Source organism: Lutra lutra, chromosome 9, assembly GCF_902655055.1.
Source record: "Lutra lutra chromosome 9, mLutLut1.2, whole genome shotgun sequence".
NCBI classification, from domain to species: Eukaryota; Metazoa; Chordata; class Mammalia; order Carnivora; family Mustelidae; genus Lutra; species Lutra lutra.
This window is the reverse complement of record NC_062286.1, coordinates 117,656,837-117,674,860: the sequence shown is the minus strand read 5'-3', so window position 1 is coordinate 117,674,860 and position 18,024 is coordinate 117,656,837. Positions and strand designations below refer to the sequence as shown.

The 18,024-nt window shown below is 56.4% G+C and overlaps 2 protein-coding genes across 5 annotated transcripts; both read left to right on the top strand.

Annotated features, from left to right (window-relative positions):
* The first annotated feature begins 438 nt into the window (after nucleotides 1-438).
* Nucleotides 439-11,584, top strand: LOC125109422 (interferon regulatory factor 4-like). Of its 4 annotated transcripts, none has more exons than XR_007130234.1 (8): nucleotides 439-1,024; nucleotides 4,637-4,826; nucleotides 5,117-5,211; nucleotides 6,223-6,334; nucleotides 6,454-6,519; nucleotides 7,427-7,795; nucleotides 8,383-8,481; nucleotides 11,462-11,584. XR_007130234.1 is itself a non-coding variant. In XM_047746355.1 (7 exons), exons 1-7 carry the CDS (start codon nucleotides 518-520, stop codon nucleotides 8,427-8,429), a joined length of 1,386 nt encoding a protein of 461 aa, XP_047602311.1. In that variant the 5' UTR covers nucleotides 439-517; the 3' UTR covers nucleotides 8,430-8,698. The 4 variants fall into 4 exon arrangements, 2 of the variants coding, with proteins under 2 accessions (XP_047602311.1, XP_047602310.1); XR_007130233.1 differs by lacking the exon at nucleotides 11,462-11,584 and adding an exon at nucleotides 8,707-10,153 and having other exon boundaries at nucleotides 441-1,024; XM_047746355.1 differs by lacking the exon at nucleotides 11,462-11,584 and having other exon boundaries at nucleotides 8,383-8,698.
* Nucleotides 10,248-12,859, top strand: FOXS1 (forkhead box S1). The gene has a single exon (XM_047746356.1). The coding sequence runs from the start codon at nucleotides 11,142-11,144 to the stop codon at nucleotides 12,597-12,599; it is 1,458 nt and encodes a 485-aa protein (XP_047602312.1). The 5' UTR covers nucleotides 10,248-11,141; the 3' UTR covers nucleotides 12,600-12,859.
* Nucleotides 12,860-18,024: the final 5,165 nt, after the last annotated feature.

Below are 18,024 nucleotides of genomic sequence, written 5' to 3'. Positions count from 1 at the left end.
TCTTCTTACTAATAAAATGGGTAGACTCTTCTCACATGTTGTGGTGAGAACCCACTGAGACCCTGTAGGAAAGGCTTTGGCCTGGCCCACACCCTAGTGAGCCATCAGTGGATGAGGACTCCCAGTATTTAAGGAAGTATTTCTCCAAGTGTAGCTCATGGACCACCTGGATCAGAATCCCACGGGAGACCTGGTTAAATACAGATTACTGGTTTCTTGCCCAGAAAGTCTTTTTTTTCTGCAGATCTGGTATGGAAGCGAAGAGTGTACATTTTAAACTAGTCTCTGCCTCCCAATTCTGATGGGAGTTAGTCTAAGAAGCACTATGGCTTTTACCTGTACAGTCCAGGCGCTGAAAAGAGCCTGGATTGTACAGGTAAAAGCCATAGTGACTTCACCATAGGCTGGGAAGTACAGAGAACAGGTGCACCGGTGGCGCAAGGGACGCCTCTGGGAGACCGCCGGGGCCCCTCTCCAGGGACGGACAGATCCCTGGCTACCCTCCCCGTACAGTCCAATGGGTACCCTCCAGTGGGTCGTGGCGTCCCACCGTGCCTCTAACTGGCCCCTCTGTGCGGCGCGACACCCTCCGGGCCAGGCTACCACAGAGAAGAGCGAAGGAGTAGGGCCTCCCGAGTCAGGGGGACAGAAAAGAAAGCGAAACTCGAACATCCAGAACTTTCGCATTCGCCGCTTCCGCGCACCATTAGGTGGTGGCTTCGCGATTCCCTGTCGCGCCGGGGTCCCAGCCGCCGCGCGCCCCAGACCTGGCCGCCGGCGCCCTGCGTTCCGGACGGCCGGCGACCCCTGGCGGAGGGAGGCAGGGAACTTCCCCGACGTTAGGCGACCGATGGCGGGGGCCGGGGGTCCCCTGCGCCTCCGCGACTGGCTGGTGGCGCAGATCGAGAGTGGGCGCTACGCGGGGTTGTGCTGGGAGGACGCAGACAAGACCCTCTTCCGTATCCCCTGGAAGCACGCGGCCCGGCAGGGCTACCGGGCGCAGCAGGACGCGGAGCTCTTCAGGGTAAGGGGGCGGGAGAGGCGGGACGCCGGGGCTGACCCGCGCGCTGTGTGACCTGGGGCCACTCGCTCGCCCTTAGCCCCAGCGGTCTCAAGGTTGCGGAGCGTGTTGTGCATATACGGGAGACATATACGGGGAGCAACCAGCCAAAGGTGCTATATACGAGCACCATCCGGACCTCCGGGGCCTCTCCTCCCTCCTCCCTCCCCATCCCCGGGAAACTGGACGCCAATGACAGGATTCCCACAACCTCCCCTCTGCAAAAGTGCCCATCCCAGCAGCCTGGGAACGTGTTCTGTGCTTCCCCACACCAGCCCTTTTCAGGGATCTCCTCCTCCCGGGATGCCCTCCCCTGCCTCAGTCCTCATTAACTTCAAACTCCTTCTCTTCAGCATTGAAATTCTGGAATCTCTCCCCTGAGTAATAAGCAACCAACTGCCATCAGCCCCCCCCCCCCCCACACACACACCGCAAACACCACAGGCCCTCCAGCTCCCACTTCTCTGGCCTCCCCTCTCCTTTCACAGGCTGAAGGGCCTGGTCATCAGCTCTGTCACTCCTGGCCCCCAGTTCCTGACCCCCCTACCCCTAGTCTGGCTTCTGTCCTTCCTGCTAACATCACTAGTTGCCAAATCCAAAGATCCCATCACTGTCATCCTTGACCCCTGGATGGGTCTGGGCCTGGTGGACCCTTCCTTCTCGAAACACTCTCACTTGGTTTCCAGAATCTTCCCCCACCAGCACCCCAGCTCCATTTTCCTCCTACCCTGCTGCCCCTCCCTTTCTCAGCTTGCCCCCTCCTCCCCTCCTCTTTGGGTGCTCTCAGCACTGCTCCAGGATCCCCCCCCCCCACTTCATAGCTTACTCCGTCGTCCAGGGCCTCCACATGAGCCCCACAGTTCCCAGCCTCCCCTCCAGACCCCAAGCCTGCTGTTCTAAAGGCCCCAGAACTCTCCAACTCAGCACCTCGTCAGTACCACACTTAACATCTCCCCTTGACAAACTTGTGTGTGTCCCCAAATGGAGGATGGCACCGATTGTCACCCAGACCCCAGGGGCCAGGCACCTGAACCCTGGCCTCTCCCCTGACTTCCAGTCTCGTTCCACTCTGTCCCCAAGCTGTAGAAGCTTTTCTACAGTCCGTCTGCTTGGACCCATTCCCACCATCTCTCACCAGGACAATCCCAGTGACCTCAAAGAGCGCCACGCTTCCCCCTGGCCCTTACTTCCCCACTCGGTCTTCCAGGGAGATCTTCCTAAATGTAAATCTTGCCTTGACACTTCCCTACTCAGAATCCTTCTTTGGCTCCCCATTGCTCTTGTAAAAAAGATCCAACTCCTTACCAAGACGTCAGAGCAGTGCGTGAACTGCCCCTCCCTGGCCTCATCTCTCCCCACCCTTCCCTTCCCTGGCTTTAGACCTGCCCTGACAGTCCTTTCAGTTTCTAAATGCTTCATATCTCTCTCACTGTTAGACCTTTGCGCTTGCTGTCCCCCTGCCTGGGTATCCACTCCTCTTCACCTTGACCTGGCCAACTGCCATCATGCTCAGCTGAAACGTCTCCTCAGGAGCCTTCCCTAACGCATTCATCGGTCGAATGCATTTATTAAGCTCCAACTCGGTGCTTTTCCTAGGCCATCCCTGATTCCTTGTTTCCTCCACTGGAACAACTTCCCCCACAAACACACTGCCTCCAGCTACCCGAATGTCGAGGGTCATGACCCTGAGCTCAGGGCAAGGCCCACAGAAGACGCTCAGTGAGTGTTGAACAGGGAGTTACATGGCCTGTCCCTTAGGATGGAGTGCTGTTCAGAGGAAGGAGAGAATGCAGAATGCAGAGAAGGAGAAGCAGACTCCCTGCTGAGCAAGGAACCCAAAGCAGGACTCGATTCCAGGACCCTGAGCCGAAGACAGAGGCTCAACTGACTGAGCCACCCAGGCATCCTGCTGGGAGTGTTCTCTATAACATCTAATCTGTTGCTCCTGGATGCTTCTAGATGCTGCATAGACTCTGTAGTGGGCATCCATGACACACACACATCCCTATCCACTTTCATAGGGATGGACACAGGTTTGCTCTCCAGCACCAAAAGCAATGTTAGAGTGAATATCTTGCCCCCTCCCCCATGAGCCTTCGTGAGAATTCCTTTGGAATTGGAACTTCTGCTCACAGGGTATATTTAGACTTATTTTGACAAGACATGCCTGATTACCATCCAAAATGTCTGTACCATCCCATGCCCACCAACAGTGGCCACACCCCACCACCTCCCAGCATTATCCAACTCACAAAATATTTTGTTGGCTTAAAGGTGATAGCTCACTTTTTCTTTTTAAATCTAAGTAGGTTCCATACATGGGGTTTGAATTCACAACCCTGAGATCAAGACCTGAGCCGAGATCAAGAGTCAGACACCTAACTGACCAAGCCACCCAAGCGTCCCAATAGCTCACGTTTTTATTCTGACACTAATGAGTTTAAGTACATCCTCATATGTTTGTGGCCTTCTGGCTTCCTCCTGCCTAAACCACCTGTTCTTGCCCTTTGATAAGAATTTTTTTTAAAGATTTTATTTATTTACTTGACAGAGAGAGAGCACAAGAAGGGGGGAGCAGCAGGCAGAGGGCAAGGGAGAAGCAGGCTCCCCAGCTGAGCAGGGAACCCGATGCGGGGCTCGATCCCAGGATCCTGGGATCCCCAGGCACCCCAATAAGAATTTTTTCTTTAGGGGATGCTCTCTGTTTCCTGTTGGTTTGCAAAGTTCCTTGTATGTTCTAAAATTATCCCCTTGCTGATTTCAGACATTGACATTATTTTGCCTTGTCTTTGGGGGGGGGGGTCAGGAAGGCATTCTGTCCCCCTGGAGGTGTTTCCCCTCCTTATCTCCCATTAGCTTCCACTTTCATCTCTCACCTTTGGCTTTGAAATCATATGGAGTCCACTTTGTATGAGGCAATAGGTCAGGATTGAATTTTATATTTCTCCAGATAGCAAATCATGCCATTATTTCACATCCCATCATCCTATTTTTTTTAATTTTTTAAAATTTAAAAGAATTTTTATTTTTTTTTAAAGATTTTATTTATTTATTTGACAGAGATCACAAGTAGGCAGAGAGGCAGGCAGAGAGAAGAGAGGAAGCAGGCTCCCTGCTGAGCAGAGAGCCTGATGCGGGACTCGATCCCACGACCCTGGGATCATGACCTGAGCTGAAGGCAGAGGCTTTAACCCACTGAGCCACTCAGGTGCCCCCCATCATCCTATTTTTAAAAAATTGATCATAATTCACAACTTGAAATATAATTATTTCCAGTTAGCTGTTCCCAGCTGTTTTCTCTCATTAGACTTGAGTTTCGGGAGAGCAGGGACCATGTCTGTCTTGTTCCCCATTTAGTCCCCTGCCCCTGCCTGGGGCCTGGCACACAGTAGGAGCTCGAGGAATATGGTTGGATGGAGGGAGGGAAGAACAGAGAAAAGGATGAAGGGGCAGAGGGACAGAGGCTTGGAGGGAGGGAGAGAAGAGTGAGAAGCAAGATAGGCCCCCCCTTCCTCTGCATGGCACCAGCCCCCTCTCCCAGGTTACCCCTCCCCAAGTGCCCCTGCTCATCCCCAGGCCTGGGCCATACACAAGGGCAAACACCTAGAGGGCATCGACAAGGAGGACCCCGCCACCTGGAAGACCCGACTCCGCTGTGCCCTCAACAAGAGTGCTGACTTCTGTGAGGTGCGTGAGTGCAGCCAGAGGGACAGTTCCAGCCCCTACAAGGTCTACAGGATCATGGCCCCCGGTGCCCATGGCCCAGGTACCATCCTGCCCTTGGCGGTAGTGGCTGAGGATGGCTCTCTGGGCAATAAGGACCTCACGTTGCCCATCTGTAATGGGGGGCTTAGTAAGCTTAAACTCATGGCCTGGTAAATACAGAAGGACCTGTAGACATTCAGTTTATCTTCCCATTAGAAAAAGAGGAAACTGAGGCCCGGAGAGAGGTGGGCCCCGCCTGAGATCATGCCGTGGTCCTCATGTGGGATCACCTCTGTTGGGGGGCTCCCGTTAAGGCTCAGAAAACAACAGCCTGCCTCTTGCTCCATCCAGGTGCCAGAGCTTGTGCTCCCCCTGAAAAGAACATTCCACGGAAGCAGCAGGAGCCCCCTGGAGAAGTGACAGAGCTGGCCTGCGGGACAGACCAGGTCAGTTGTCCTTCAAGCCCCCCGCAGTCTTGCCAGCTCTGTCACCTATCCCCTGACCTGCCCTCAGTGTTCTCTGGCACTGCCATCTGGCCTGTCCTCTCCCCCAGCTGTGCTCCTTCCCTGCCTGCCCTCTCCTCCGCCCATGTCCCTCCCGCCAGCTCCACCTCTTCTTACCTGGGCCCCAGCTGCCCCCGCTATCTTCAGCCCCGCCTCCTGTTCCCTTTGCCTCCGTCATCTCTGGGTCCCCCTGTTCTCTCCTCCTCCACCGTCTTCAGCTCCATCACCCCCTGCAATCTCTTCCCTGACATTCACCCCTGGTCCCTGTCATCATCAGGTCCACCACTCTGTCCCCATCAGATGCAGTTCTGGCTCTGCATTTCCCTCCCCTTCAACCCTTCCAGCTCTCTTGCTGTTGCCATCACCCCATCACTCTGTCTGGATCACCCCCATTATCACCAACCCCCCTACCATCTGTGCTTCATTGCTGTGTCCCCACTCCCCCACCAGCCTGGTCCAATCCACTGTCCCTAGTGTCTTCTTCACCATGCATTCCATATAATGTCTCCCATCAATGTCACTTCTATCCCCCCCACCTCTATCACCTCTGTCCCATGTCTATCATCTCTATCACTTCTGTCACCATTCTATCACCTCTGTTCCCCATCTCTATCACCTCTGTTCCCCATCTCTATCTGCTCTATCCCCTCATCTCTATCTCTTCTATCCCCCCACCTCTATCTCCTCTGTCCCACCATCTGCTCATTTGCTCCTTAGCGCTTCTCCCCCAGCACAGTGAGCTTCATCTCCGACCCCATAACCTCCAATAACTCCATCAACCCTTTACCTCTATGAGGGACAGGGTCTTAAGCTCTGAAACCTCAAAGTCTCTATCGATCCCAACTGGCCTGCAGTCTGCCCAGACTTCCCTCTGCCCTAGCGAGGACAGTCTGGGAACCCCTGTGGCCCACAGTCTCCTCTCCCACCCTCATAACCCTCTCTTCCAATGGCCAGGATGATTCCAGATCAACCACAGAGGATAAGGACACCAAGCAAGCCCCCAGGCAGACCCAGCAGGGCTCCCTGCCACCAGCAGCTTGGCTCCCAGCCCCTCTGGCTGACCACAGTAAGGACCGGATCTCCTCAACCAATCCTGCCTCCTCTCTGTCCTCCTGCAGGACCTTGACCTGGGGATCGAGAGACCCAGGGTGAGGTGTTGCCTGACAGCTTCCCCTCCTTCCCTAGGGTACCAGGCACAGGACCCTACACACCACTGGAGCCCCTTGCTCTCTGAGGACTTCAGCAACCCTGGTGAGAAATCTCAAGGCCCTCCCCTCTGACCAGTGTGCAGAACTGGGGAGAGCCAGAGGTCAGGGCCTGCTACCCTGTGTCTTTCCCCGAAAGTACCCAGCCCTGATAACAACAGCTAACATTCATTGAGGACTTAGATTACGTCAGGCATCTTTCGAAGCTCTCCCAGCTGCCCTGTGAGATAGATACTGCCATCATCCCCACTTCGTACTTACAGAAACCCGGCACAGAGGTTAAGAACCTGGCCCCAAATCACACAGTTGGTAGCCCTGGGGGTTACTAGTGGGTCACAGCTCCTAACTGGCGGTGAGACATCAGTCTCCAAGGGCCTAGCTGCAGAGCCCCCAGCTCTAACTGCTGAGTATCCTGCTTGCCCCTCACATGGATCGTACTGTGTTGTTGTTGTTTCCATCAGCATTAAAATATTTGCTGGGAAGCAGGGACACCTGGGTGGCTCAGTTGGTTAAGCTGCTGCCTTCTGCTCAGATCATGATCCTAAGGTCCTGGGATGGAGTCCTGCCTTGGGCTCCTTGCAGGGAGACTGCTTCTTTCTGCGATTCTGCCTGCTTGTGCGGGCGCTCTCCCTCTGAAAAATAAATAGATAAAATCTTAAAAAAAAAAAAATATTCGCTGGGAAGGAGCCCCTAGAATCCCAGAGGTTAGGACAGGCCCTACAGATGGCCCCAGACCCTATGCTTTTGACCATGGAGCTCAGCTACCAGTTCATTTATACCGGAAGCTGCTGCTATTACTACTGGCATTGGCGCTACTACGAGAATTAGAGAATTATCGTTCATCCGGAGGAAGCACCCAAAACTCCCGAGGCGGGGGCAGGCAGGACCTGGGTGGGGAGTGGTCAGTGCTGGGGCTGCCAACCCCGGGCGCACCCCCTCTCCCCACCCCGCAGATTGCTGGCTGCACGTGCGGCTGTTCTATGGCGGGAAGCTGGTGCGCGAAACCACCACGCGCGTGGCCGAGGGCTGCCGCCTGAGCCCTGGGGCGGTCACCGCGGCGGAGCACCTGCTGGGGCCGCCAAGACGCATGGCGAACGTGCGTCTCCCGGAGCCGCCGCCCAGCGCCGGCGTCCTGGAGCGCTTGCTGCGGCACCTGGAGCGGGGCGTGCTGCTGTGGGTGGCCCCCGAGGGCGTGTTCGCCAAGCGCTTGTGCCGGGGCCGCGTGTACTGGCACGGCCCGCTCGCCCCGCACCGCGCGCAGCCCAACAAACTGGAGCGTGAGCGCACCTGCCAGCTGCTCGACACGCTACTCTTCCTCGAGGGTAAGAGCACGACGGTGGGGCCGCTGGCAGCGTGGGACAGAGTGGCTGGGCGCGAGGGGCGTGGGCAAAAGCACGGGAACAGAGAAGGGGGGCACACGAGATGTGAGCGCCAGGGAACGAGCTGATGGATTCTGGGTTTGGGGTGGACGTTGAAACAAAGGATGTGACACACGAGCCCCAGGAAAGGGAACGAATACGGGCGTCGGGGGACCTGGGCACGATATAGACATAGACTTATGAGGAGGGTAGGCACGGGGCAGGCTTGGGGCATAAGACTTGGGATGCTAAGCATAGCTGGGCATTAGGGCACTGGGCACTCGATAGATATAGGTGAATGGCAATGGGCATGGGGTGAGCACAGGAGCACAAGGCACAGGGGATGCACCCTGGAAGTGGACACAGATGTGAGACATGAGACAGGCATAGGGATGTGGAGGTGGGCATAGGGCGTGGGCATAGGGCATGGGCACATAATGGGGATGTGGCCTTATCGGACATGGGCATGGGATAGAAGCACAAGGTGGGCACCAGCTAGGATTCCCAAGCCCCCAATCTTGGTGCCCATAGAATTGCGCGCCCACCTTCAGGACGGTCTCCAGGAGCCCGAGTACCAAATCCGTCTGTGCTTTGGTGAGGAGTACCCAGGGCCGCCAGACCAACCGGAGGAGCGGCTCATCATGGCCCACGTGAGTCATCTCCCACTCCAGTGAAGAGCCACACCTTCCAGGCACCGCCAGCAGCCCCTTACTGACTCCGTCCAGTCCCCAGCTCCTGACCCGATGACCCTCGGGTCTGTAGGACTCTGCACATAAAGTGCCTGTGGGGTGGGACTGTCACCAGGTGGTGACTCCCCACCAAAACACAGGGGGCGCTAACTGAGAGAGCTCATTGTCCTACCCCCACCCCCACAGGTGGAGCCAGTCTTCGCCAGGGAGCTCTTCCTGCACTGGAAGCGCCACTATAGTGGTGTCCCAGCATCAACAACGGTGTCCCTCACCTGCTGACACAGCTGAGTCAGCAGTAAAGGGTCACTTGCTCCTCTCCTATCGTCCCAAGTCAGCACCCCTCCCGTGGGTGCGGACTCTACAGCAAACTTGCCCAAATTGCCAGTGGTCTTGGGGCTGCCGCCTACCCATCGGCCGGTCGGTGGGGACAGTGGAAGCCAATCCACGCCCTTCAACCTCTCAGCGGCAGAGATGCAGCCCCCGGAGCACAGCGCGTGGGCAGAGGCCTTGCAGCTGGACCTGGGAAGTCAGGAGGAAACCAAACTTGACCTTGAGGTTCTGGAAACAGCAATTAGGGCAGAAACAAAACCTCATAGCTCAGGGAGAACCCAGCAGGTCTGTGGTGGTATACTTGAGAGCCCACTTCACCTGCAACTGATGCATTATAAGGTTTGCTTAAAGCTGGGTTTACCGATAATTAGATCCTCAGGGATTAGAGTGAAGCCAGACAGTAACAGAAATGCCTGGCTTCTGAGGGGCTCTGAGTTTCCAGACCCTTCCTCCCACCTGCCACTAGTCTCTGTTCTTATGTGGGCAGGGAGGGATCTCAAAGCAGAAATTTGGCCTGAACTGGGGACTTGGGGGGTTGATAACTGAACCACCAATACCAGTGGATACTGTGTTTGGAGGAACCAAGGCTGACCCCCTAACACAGCCATAGGGCAGAAGCTAAGAGCAGAAGCAGGGGTCCAGCCCCTCCCCAGGCTCCACTGATCATTGTAAACTGCAAGCTGTAGGGAGTCCTTGAGAATTGGGAGGGAGCCCCTTCAACTATGAAGCCAGCTGACCCTGCCTTGGCAGAAAAGTCACTGTGTCCTGCCCCAGATATCAGACCTTGTTTCCGGTTCTGATTTCTGACTTTTTAAATAGGGATTCTCCTACAGATGGCAACATAATGAATCTCTTCTAGTGATACATGAATATGCTTTTATGGTGGGGAGGGACTGTATGCTTCGACGAAGGTCAATCAGATCACTGTTTCTTATTCAGCAAATGTTGACTGAGCACCTACTCAGTTTCCAGGCCAGTGCTGGACAAAACAGCAGGCCCCTGCTCTCTTGGGGTTCATAGCCTGTGTTCCAGTGGGCTCCAGTGACTGTCCCTATCCCTGCTTCTCTTCTGTAGAAGGTGTGGTGTTAAGGAGTTAGAGAATACTGGATTCAAATCCCAGCTTTGTCATTCACTAGCTGTGTGACCTCTGGCAAGTCACTAACCTTTCTGAGGCATAGATTCTCCATCTATTCAAAAGAAGCCATGAAGGGACACCTGGGTGGCTCAGTGGGTTAAAGCCTCTCCTTTCCGCTCAGGTCATGGTCCCAGGGTCGTGGGATGGAGCCCCACATCGGGCTCTCTGCTCAGCAGGAAACCTGCTTCCCCCTCTCTCTACCTGCCTCTCTGCCTACTTGTGATCTTTGTCTGTCAAATAAATAAATAAAATCTTAAAAAAAAAAAAAAAGAAGAAGAAGAAGAAGCCATGAAGGCCTGCAGAGCAGGGTTGCTCCAAGGAGTCAATGCAGAGAGAGAAGGCTAGTTGTCGGGCGGCTGACATGGAGAGTGGCACACAGTAGGTGTCCTCTGACTTGGGAACGTATGGGTAGGAGAACATGGGAGTAGGCTACCCCCGCCTCCAGAAGACCTGACTGTCCTAGGCTTCGCTGGCCCAAGGCTGCGGCTGATGGGGAGCCTCAGTTCAGAGTGATAATCCTGAGTCATGTCCAAACCCTTACTCTGCGCTAAACTCTTGGAGGGTGCTGGATGCTGTGTAAGGGGGCCTGTGGCCTCCTCACCACAGTACGGACAGCTGAAGGGTCGCCAGCTCCAGTTTAGAAGTGGGAAACTGAGGCTCAGCCAAAGTCAGGGACTTGCTTCAAACATCTGGGGGAGTAGTGGGGGAATGGCTCTGCCCAGATGGATGTCCTTCCCACATCAGTCACTAGAGGGCGCTAATGCTCACCATAAACAGAGCTAAGAGGGTAAGAATTGTGAGACCCCAGGTGCTGCACCCTGCTGGGAGTAGAAAGTAGACCCCCAGGCCTGAAAGAAAGAGAGGAGAAAAGGGGAGCTGGAGGTGGGGGCTTGAGGACCCCTGGGGCTTTTCCCACTGGGGGAGCCCCATTCTCCAGCTCACCCCTTTGAATCTACCTGTCTAGTCTCTCTCCTCAGCGTGCGTCTGTCTGTCTGCCCTGGATCTCTTGTGTCTGTTTTGTGTCTCTCTCTGCATCTTCCTCTCTCACTCTCTCTCCGTACACGGATTTCTCTCCGTGATTCTTTCTCTGTGCTGTGTGTGCGTGTCTGGCTCGGTGTGTCTCTGTTCTTTCTGCCTCGGCTTCATCTCTCTGAGTATGTCTCTGCCTTCACAGTTTGTCTTGTTATGTCTCTCCCTCTCTGTGTCTTTCTCTCTGGTTTTCACGGGCTCTGTCTTTTTTTGTTTCTCTGTCTCTGTCTCGCTCAGTTGCCTGTCCTGTCCCTCGCAGCCACCACCACCCAGCACATGGGGGCTCTGGATCTCGGTCCCTTCCCTCCTATCTCCTCTCCCCAGGCAGCAGGCTCACAAGCTTCCCAGTCCTGGCCTCCCTGCCCGCCCCTCTCAGGCCTGCGGGGAAGGGGGGCAAGGGAGGAAGGGAGGGCAGCCCGGTGGGCCCACCCCTTTTTGCCTTTCCAGGCTGGGAGGCTGGGCCAGTGGGCCTTTTAACAGGCCCCGGGCAGGCTGTGCCGGGCGGACACCAGCTCCAGACGCCGGGTGCCTGGCCCCTCCGTGGTCCCAGCAGCCGCCAGCCCGGCCAGCCCGGCCAGCCCGGCCCAGCATGCAGCAGCAACAGTCCCTACCCGGGCCCTTGGCCCCCGGGGCCGAGCCGACCAAGCCCCCCTACAGCTACATAGCTCTGATCGCCATGGCCATCCAGAGCTCCCCGGGTCAGCGGGCCACACTCAGTGGCATTTACCGCTACATCATGGGCCGCTTCGCCTTCTACCGCCACAACCGGCCCGGCTGGCAGAATAGCATCCGCCACAACCTGTCGCTCAATGAGTGCTTCGTCAAGGTGCCCCGCGATGACCGCAAGCCGGGCAAGGGCAGCTACTGGACGCTGGACCCCGACTGCCACGACATGTTTGAACACGGCAGCTTCCTGCGCCGACGCCGACGCTTCACCCGGCGAGCAGGTGCCGAGGGAACCAAGGGCCCTGCCAAGCCACGCCGTGGACCCCTCCGAGTGGGCAGCCAGGATCCAGGAGCCCCCGACGCCTTGACTGGCAGGCAGTGCCCATTCCCACCAGAGCTGCCAGAGCCCAAGGGCCTAAGCTTTGGGGGTCTGCTAGGGGCCTTGCCAGCTACCATGTGCTCTGCAACCCCGGATGCCGGGCCCCGGCCGCCCACAGAGCTCAAAGAGATGCCTGCACCTAAGCCTGCAGGCCCGGGGGAGCTCCCTGTGGCCCCCTCGTCTTCCCCATGCCCAGCGTTTGGCTTTCCTGTGGGCTTCTCTGAGGCCGAAGGTTTTAGCAAGACCCCCACGCCCATCTTGACCCCAGAGGCGGGCATCGGGGGCAGCTACCAGTGCCGGCTGCAGGCACTGAATTTCTGCATGGGGACCGAACCAGGCCTTGAGCACCTCTTGGCCTCAGCAGCCCCCTCTCCGGCACCACCCACCCCTCCAGCCTCACTGCGGGCCCCACTGCCCCTGCCAGCTGACCCCAAGGAACCTTGGGTCGCAGGCAGTTTCCCTGTCCAGGGAGGCTCCAGCTACCCACTAGGGCTGACCCCCTGCCTATACCGGACACCAGGAATGTTCTTCTTTGAGTGAAGTCAACGTGGCCTCGGGCAGTCCCTGCGGGGTCCCCCACCAACTACACCCTCCAGGCTGAGCCTGACTCAAGGATCTGGGGAGCTTTCAAGGGACCCAGGCCTGGCAAGCCAACGAGCGGGACAGGAAGCCAAGATTGGAGTAGTGAACACTCAGCCAGCCCCCGGGGCCTCCGGACAGACTTGAGGGAGAGGGGAGGCAGGGCCCTCTTGGGATTTACTCTGTGGCTCTCAGGGCCAATAAAACCAGTGTGACGATGAGGGTCAGCTTCATGGATGGTTGGGGGCTGAGGGCCGGGACGCCTGGCTCTGTGTGCGGTGGCTGTGGTTGTGGGATTGCGGGGACCCTGGATGGAAATGTCCCTTGTGAGACTTCTTTCTCCTGCTGGGGACTTTCTCAGGGAGTTTCCCAGGAAGGTGGAGGAAGGGGGAGCAGGGAATAAGGAAGAGAGGAAAGTGTGGCCAAGAAACACCCAGCAGGGCGTGGCGCTGGGCTGGCCTGAGGGGTTAATTCTCCAGTCCCAGGCTCTGTCACTCCGCACACCCCCCCAATTTTGAGTCGTCAGAATCACTGTGACCATGTGCGGCATTTATTCTGTCCTGGGCTTCTCTGTATCCTTTCACAGAGCCCTGTGCAACTTGGAATGTTATCCCCACTTTTACAGTGGGGGAAACTGAGGCTCAGAAAGTTTGAGGCTCACTAGATCTGACTCCAGATGGCAAATGAGTGGCTATACGCACAGCCCCTGTCCCACAGTCTGAGTGAGGATACAGGGGTGGTGCCCAGGGTAGGAGCAGAGCTGGGGGTGACCCCCAGAGCGGGAGGGGCTTTTATGAAATCCTGGAAGACCAGTACAAAAAAGGCACCCTGACCCCTTACACAGACAGGGAAACTGAGGCTCAAAAGGCAGGCACCAGTCCTCTTGTCTGCATTCCCCACGTGAATGGGGGCCTTGCCTGAGCTCCCAATTCTCCAAAGGCCTCCTGATGACTCTTTAAGAAAGCATTTCTGTCATGAGGGGAGTGGGTGGCTGTCCTGTGTATAGATCAGAAGTGACTGAGCCCTGACCTTTGGTCTCTTCTAGCCTCCCCCTTGGGCAGAAGCAGGAGAAATGGGTATACTCATGGCCCCTATCAGAGGAACAGACCCAGGGACGTGAAACCTCCCAGTCCCCACACCTTTCAATACCAGAGTCGCTGAGGCAAAGGGCTTCCTTCTGGAGGCTTGGTACCTCCATCTGGATCCTGGGTAGAGGGAGAAAAGAAAGAAGCCAGGGATACGGGGGGAAGCCCCTTTCTGGCATTTGGTGTAGGGGCCTGATGGGTCTTCCATCCCATGAGGTGACACCCAGGGGGCTGGAGACCCCTTGGTGGGGCAGATAGCCCAGTCCCTCCAGAGGCCCTCACTCAGGCAGGCGGCCATGCTGATTTCAGTCTCTGCTGCTCCTTCCTCTCTCAGCAGGTCCCCTGGGGCCTGGGCGGAAGCAAGCCCGGCTGGACAGTCCCCACTGTCTGGTTCCCACAGACTCTAGAGCCGCCAGCGGGGAGGAGGGACCTGCAGGGTCGGGGCTCACTGTGGCCGGAAGGGGTTGGGAAAATGCCTGGCCAGCTGTGGGGCCCCTCCCCACCCCGCACGCAGGACCCCAACCTGGAATCCATCTAGCAATGGGGAGAAGAAGAGAGGGTCTGTCCTGTCCCATCACACCCAGGAAGCCTCATGCGCAAAGAGTAGGGGGAAGCTCTGTGTGCACAGGGCATGAGGAAGGAGAGGCGAAGGAGACGCTTACGTGGGTTTGTTCCAAGGTATGTGTGTGTGTGTGTGTGTGTGTGTGAGAGAGAGAGAGAGAGAGGCACAGAGACAAACAGTCACAGAGACAGGGACAAACAGATTTGAGGGGTAAGTGTTCTTTCTCAGTCCAGTCAGGGAAAGAGGCCTCTCTGCCGGGCACTGTTCCCTGTGGCACATTCCTGTGGAGACCTGGTGACCCCAGTCCCCTCCCAGCCTGTGTCCTGAGCTAGTAGGAGGATGGGGAGGCTGGACTGACTGAGTCCCCTCCCCGATACCCCCCACCCCTCCCATCCTGTTCCAGCCATCCTCTAAGGAGCTTAGCACCTGAACTGGGGTGGGGGCTTGGGGAAAAGAAAGCCACATCCGCATCATGCAAAAAGGGGTTAATCACAGCTGGTGCACAGACTCAGCACTGGACTGGAGCCCTCTCTCCATGTCCGTCTCTGACCCCCCCCAACATAGTCAAGAAGTGAAGACAAGTCCCCTCGCCTCAATTCCCAAGCAGGACCCTGGGCTCAGCGCCGGCCTTGGACTCTCTGTATGAGCCTGGCTGAGTGCCCATCTCTCTGGGCCCTGATTTCACTCCTTTTGCCCAGCAGGGGTTGGGGAAAGGGCAGCCTGACTCTGAGTCTGGGTCCCAGGGGAGGGTCTGACATGGGGGACTGCCTGGAGAGGATCCCATCCCCGGGGGGTGCTGGACCAGGAGGCCCAGACACCATGATCTCATGTTGCCCTCCACTTGCTGCCCAGCCGGGGGACCCCACCCACTGGGCCTCCTGCCCTCACATTCTTTCCATGACCAACAGACGCCGTGTGGCTCCTGCCCATCCACCCCCACCTGGAGGGGTGGACAGTGCTTAGCAGAGATTCAGAATGCCTAACGTGGGCTGACCCAGAGAGGGCACCTCAGTGCAGATGGACAGACCGAGGCCAGAGAAGGCAAGCGAGGTATCCAAGGTCACACAGCAAAGTAGGAGCAGGTAACCACTCTACTGCCTTAACTGTGCAACTCTTCCAGGACTGGGGCTGTCCCATCTGACTCTGCCTCAGGGACCCTCCTCCCTGGAAGCTTGTCTGTCTCCAGGAGGGGATTACAGCCCCTCCACTTTGTCCCCAGCAGGTTAGAGTGGAAAAGGGTGCCAAGTTGCCTTTCAGAGTTAGGCTCAATCAGATTCTAACATGGTAGAATCTGGAGTATTAAAGAATATTCCAGAATTTTTAATCACAGCAGCTTAGATTCTTGGAATATTAGCACTGAAAGGGCGTCTCCTGCCCCATTTCTGAATCCCCTCTACACCAAGTACCAAGTCACATGGGGTTCCCGGAAAGGGGAGCCCGCTGCCTCCAGAGGAGGCCCCTTCCCGCCCAAGTCTGGCAGCTCTGAAGTACAGTCAGGAAGTTCTTCACCTGCTGGTCCTCTGGTCTCTGCTCTCCCTGCCCCCACGGAGGCCTCCCCCACCCACAGGGCTGGGCCTTCCTCAGACTCCCCCACCCTCCACATCTTATCTCCCGCCCACCCGCTTCCTTCCCTGGTTTACAGCATTCCACCGCCCAGAGCTCTGGACACTCCCCACACCCAGACAGTGTCTGAGCCAGGGCCTGGAGACCCTGTCCTGATGAGGGTGGGTCACTCTGAGGCTGCCACATCGATGAAGAAGAAGGTTGGGTCGGCCAGCCTGCCATGTCTGCCTGCGCGGAGTATATAGAACCTAGCAATCCAGTCTTCAGCCAAAACATCCTGTCCCCACAACACCTGGATGATTCCCATCACCCCCAAGGGCCAGGCTGCCAGAGGCAGTAAGTACAGGACTAAACGGAGGAGCTCTGGAGCCCAACTGCCTAGGTTGGGATCCCAGCTCCGTCCCTCCCTAGCTGTGTGATCTTGGGCAAGTTGCTTCCCCTCTCTGGTTTTCCTCATTATAACATATGGACACTAACAGTTCCCACTCCTTTGGGGCTGTTGTGAGGATGACAGGAGTTACTATTTGCAAAGTGCTTAGAACCAGTCTGGCACAAGGAAACCGCAATGTGTTTAAATTTTTAAAAAAGTTGGGTCCCAGGGGCAGGTCCCCTTAGCCTGATCTACTCCCCAGGGGAAGGTCCGGCTCTCGCGGAGGTTGGGGGATAGAGGGGAACGGAAGACTGTTACAGAGACAGGCTTGGGGCTCAATTACCGGCATCTCCATTTCTTTGTTGTGTGACTTTGAGCAAGTGGACTCACCTCTCTGAGGATCACTTTCTTCATCTGTAAAATGGGAGTAATATTTCCAACACCCAGGACCCATGTGTGAGAAACCTAATCCCACACACGGTGTGTACAGTCAGCCAACAAGAAAGAAATCAGAACATAAGACAGCCCCACTGGGGGGTCTGGGACCCTCAGCCCCATCCCTCTGCCCCATCCTTCTGCCCCTTCCTTTACATGTGGCAAACCTCTGTCCCCGCACATCGGGAGGTGCCTGATCCCAGTTCCTGCCCCACTGGTAACTGGGTGGTGATGGGGAGGCAGCTGGTGAGGCCAAAGGAAGTGGTTCCAGGCTAAAAATAGGCAGGGGAGGCCCATTTAGTTACACAGCCCGAATCCTGCCCAGTGGCCTCTGGAAAGGCCATGGCTGCCTCCTCCTGACCACAGCCCACAAGGAGCCCTGATCTGTCCTGGATATAAATGAGAGGTGCTCGAAGACAGCCAACTCCCTGGTGAGTGCTGTTTCTACCTCTGGGCCCTTGCACTTGCTCTCCCCTCCACCCGGAATGCTCCCTCTCCCTCCGCACTGGCTGACTTCACAACACCCAGAGGCCAAGTTAAATATTGCCTGCTCGGAGAGCCTCCCCTCAGCCCCTTATCTGATTAGATGCTTCCAGATTTGTCTCCTCCACCAGGCACCTGTTGTGATATGGGATTATGCATTCCTAGGTGTGTTCACTTTTTATTGTGTTTCTGCCTTAGACTATAAGCTTCAGGGAGCAGAGGCTGGTCTGCCTTTTTCATTGTATCTGCTTCCCTAGCCCAGTGACTAGCACACAGAAGGCCCTCGATAAAGGTTTGCTGAGTGGATGACCAGACTGATGGTCAGCCTCCCGTTCATCCCTTCGCCATGGAGGAAATCTCGGAGAAGCCACCAGGGGCTCGGTGGCCCACTCAGAGCAAAAGCCCAAGTTAGGGGCCTGGGCTGTCAGGCTTTGTCCCTGCTAACCCTAGCCTTACTCCAAATCGCCTTTGCACTTGCGCTTCCTTCCTCCTAGAACAACCTTCTACTAATCCCCAGGAAACCCTTTGATCTCTGTTCAAACTCTGTCCTGGGAGAAACCCTCCCAGACTCTGCCCCCACCAACCCCACCAATGCATTCTAAATTCACTGCTGCCCAGGTCAGAGTTCTCCCACCTCAAAGAAAGCTCCACAAGGCCAGAGACTTTCATCTCCTGGCTGCTTGCCCCCCAGAACCTAGAACACTGTCTGGAACACAATAGGGTCTGGAGACATAGTTGTAGAAGAAACAGCTGCTCTGTCCACATCCCTCATGTGATGCATGGTTCCCAGGAGGCAGGTAGGATTATTAACCCCATTTTACAGACAGGAAACTGAGGCTCAGAGAGGGCAAATAAGTAGATTTGAACCCCGTTCTGTGTGACCTGAGC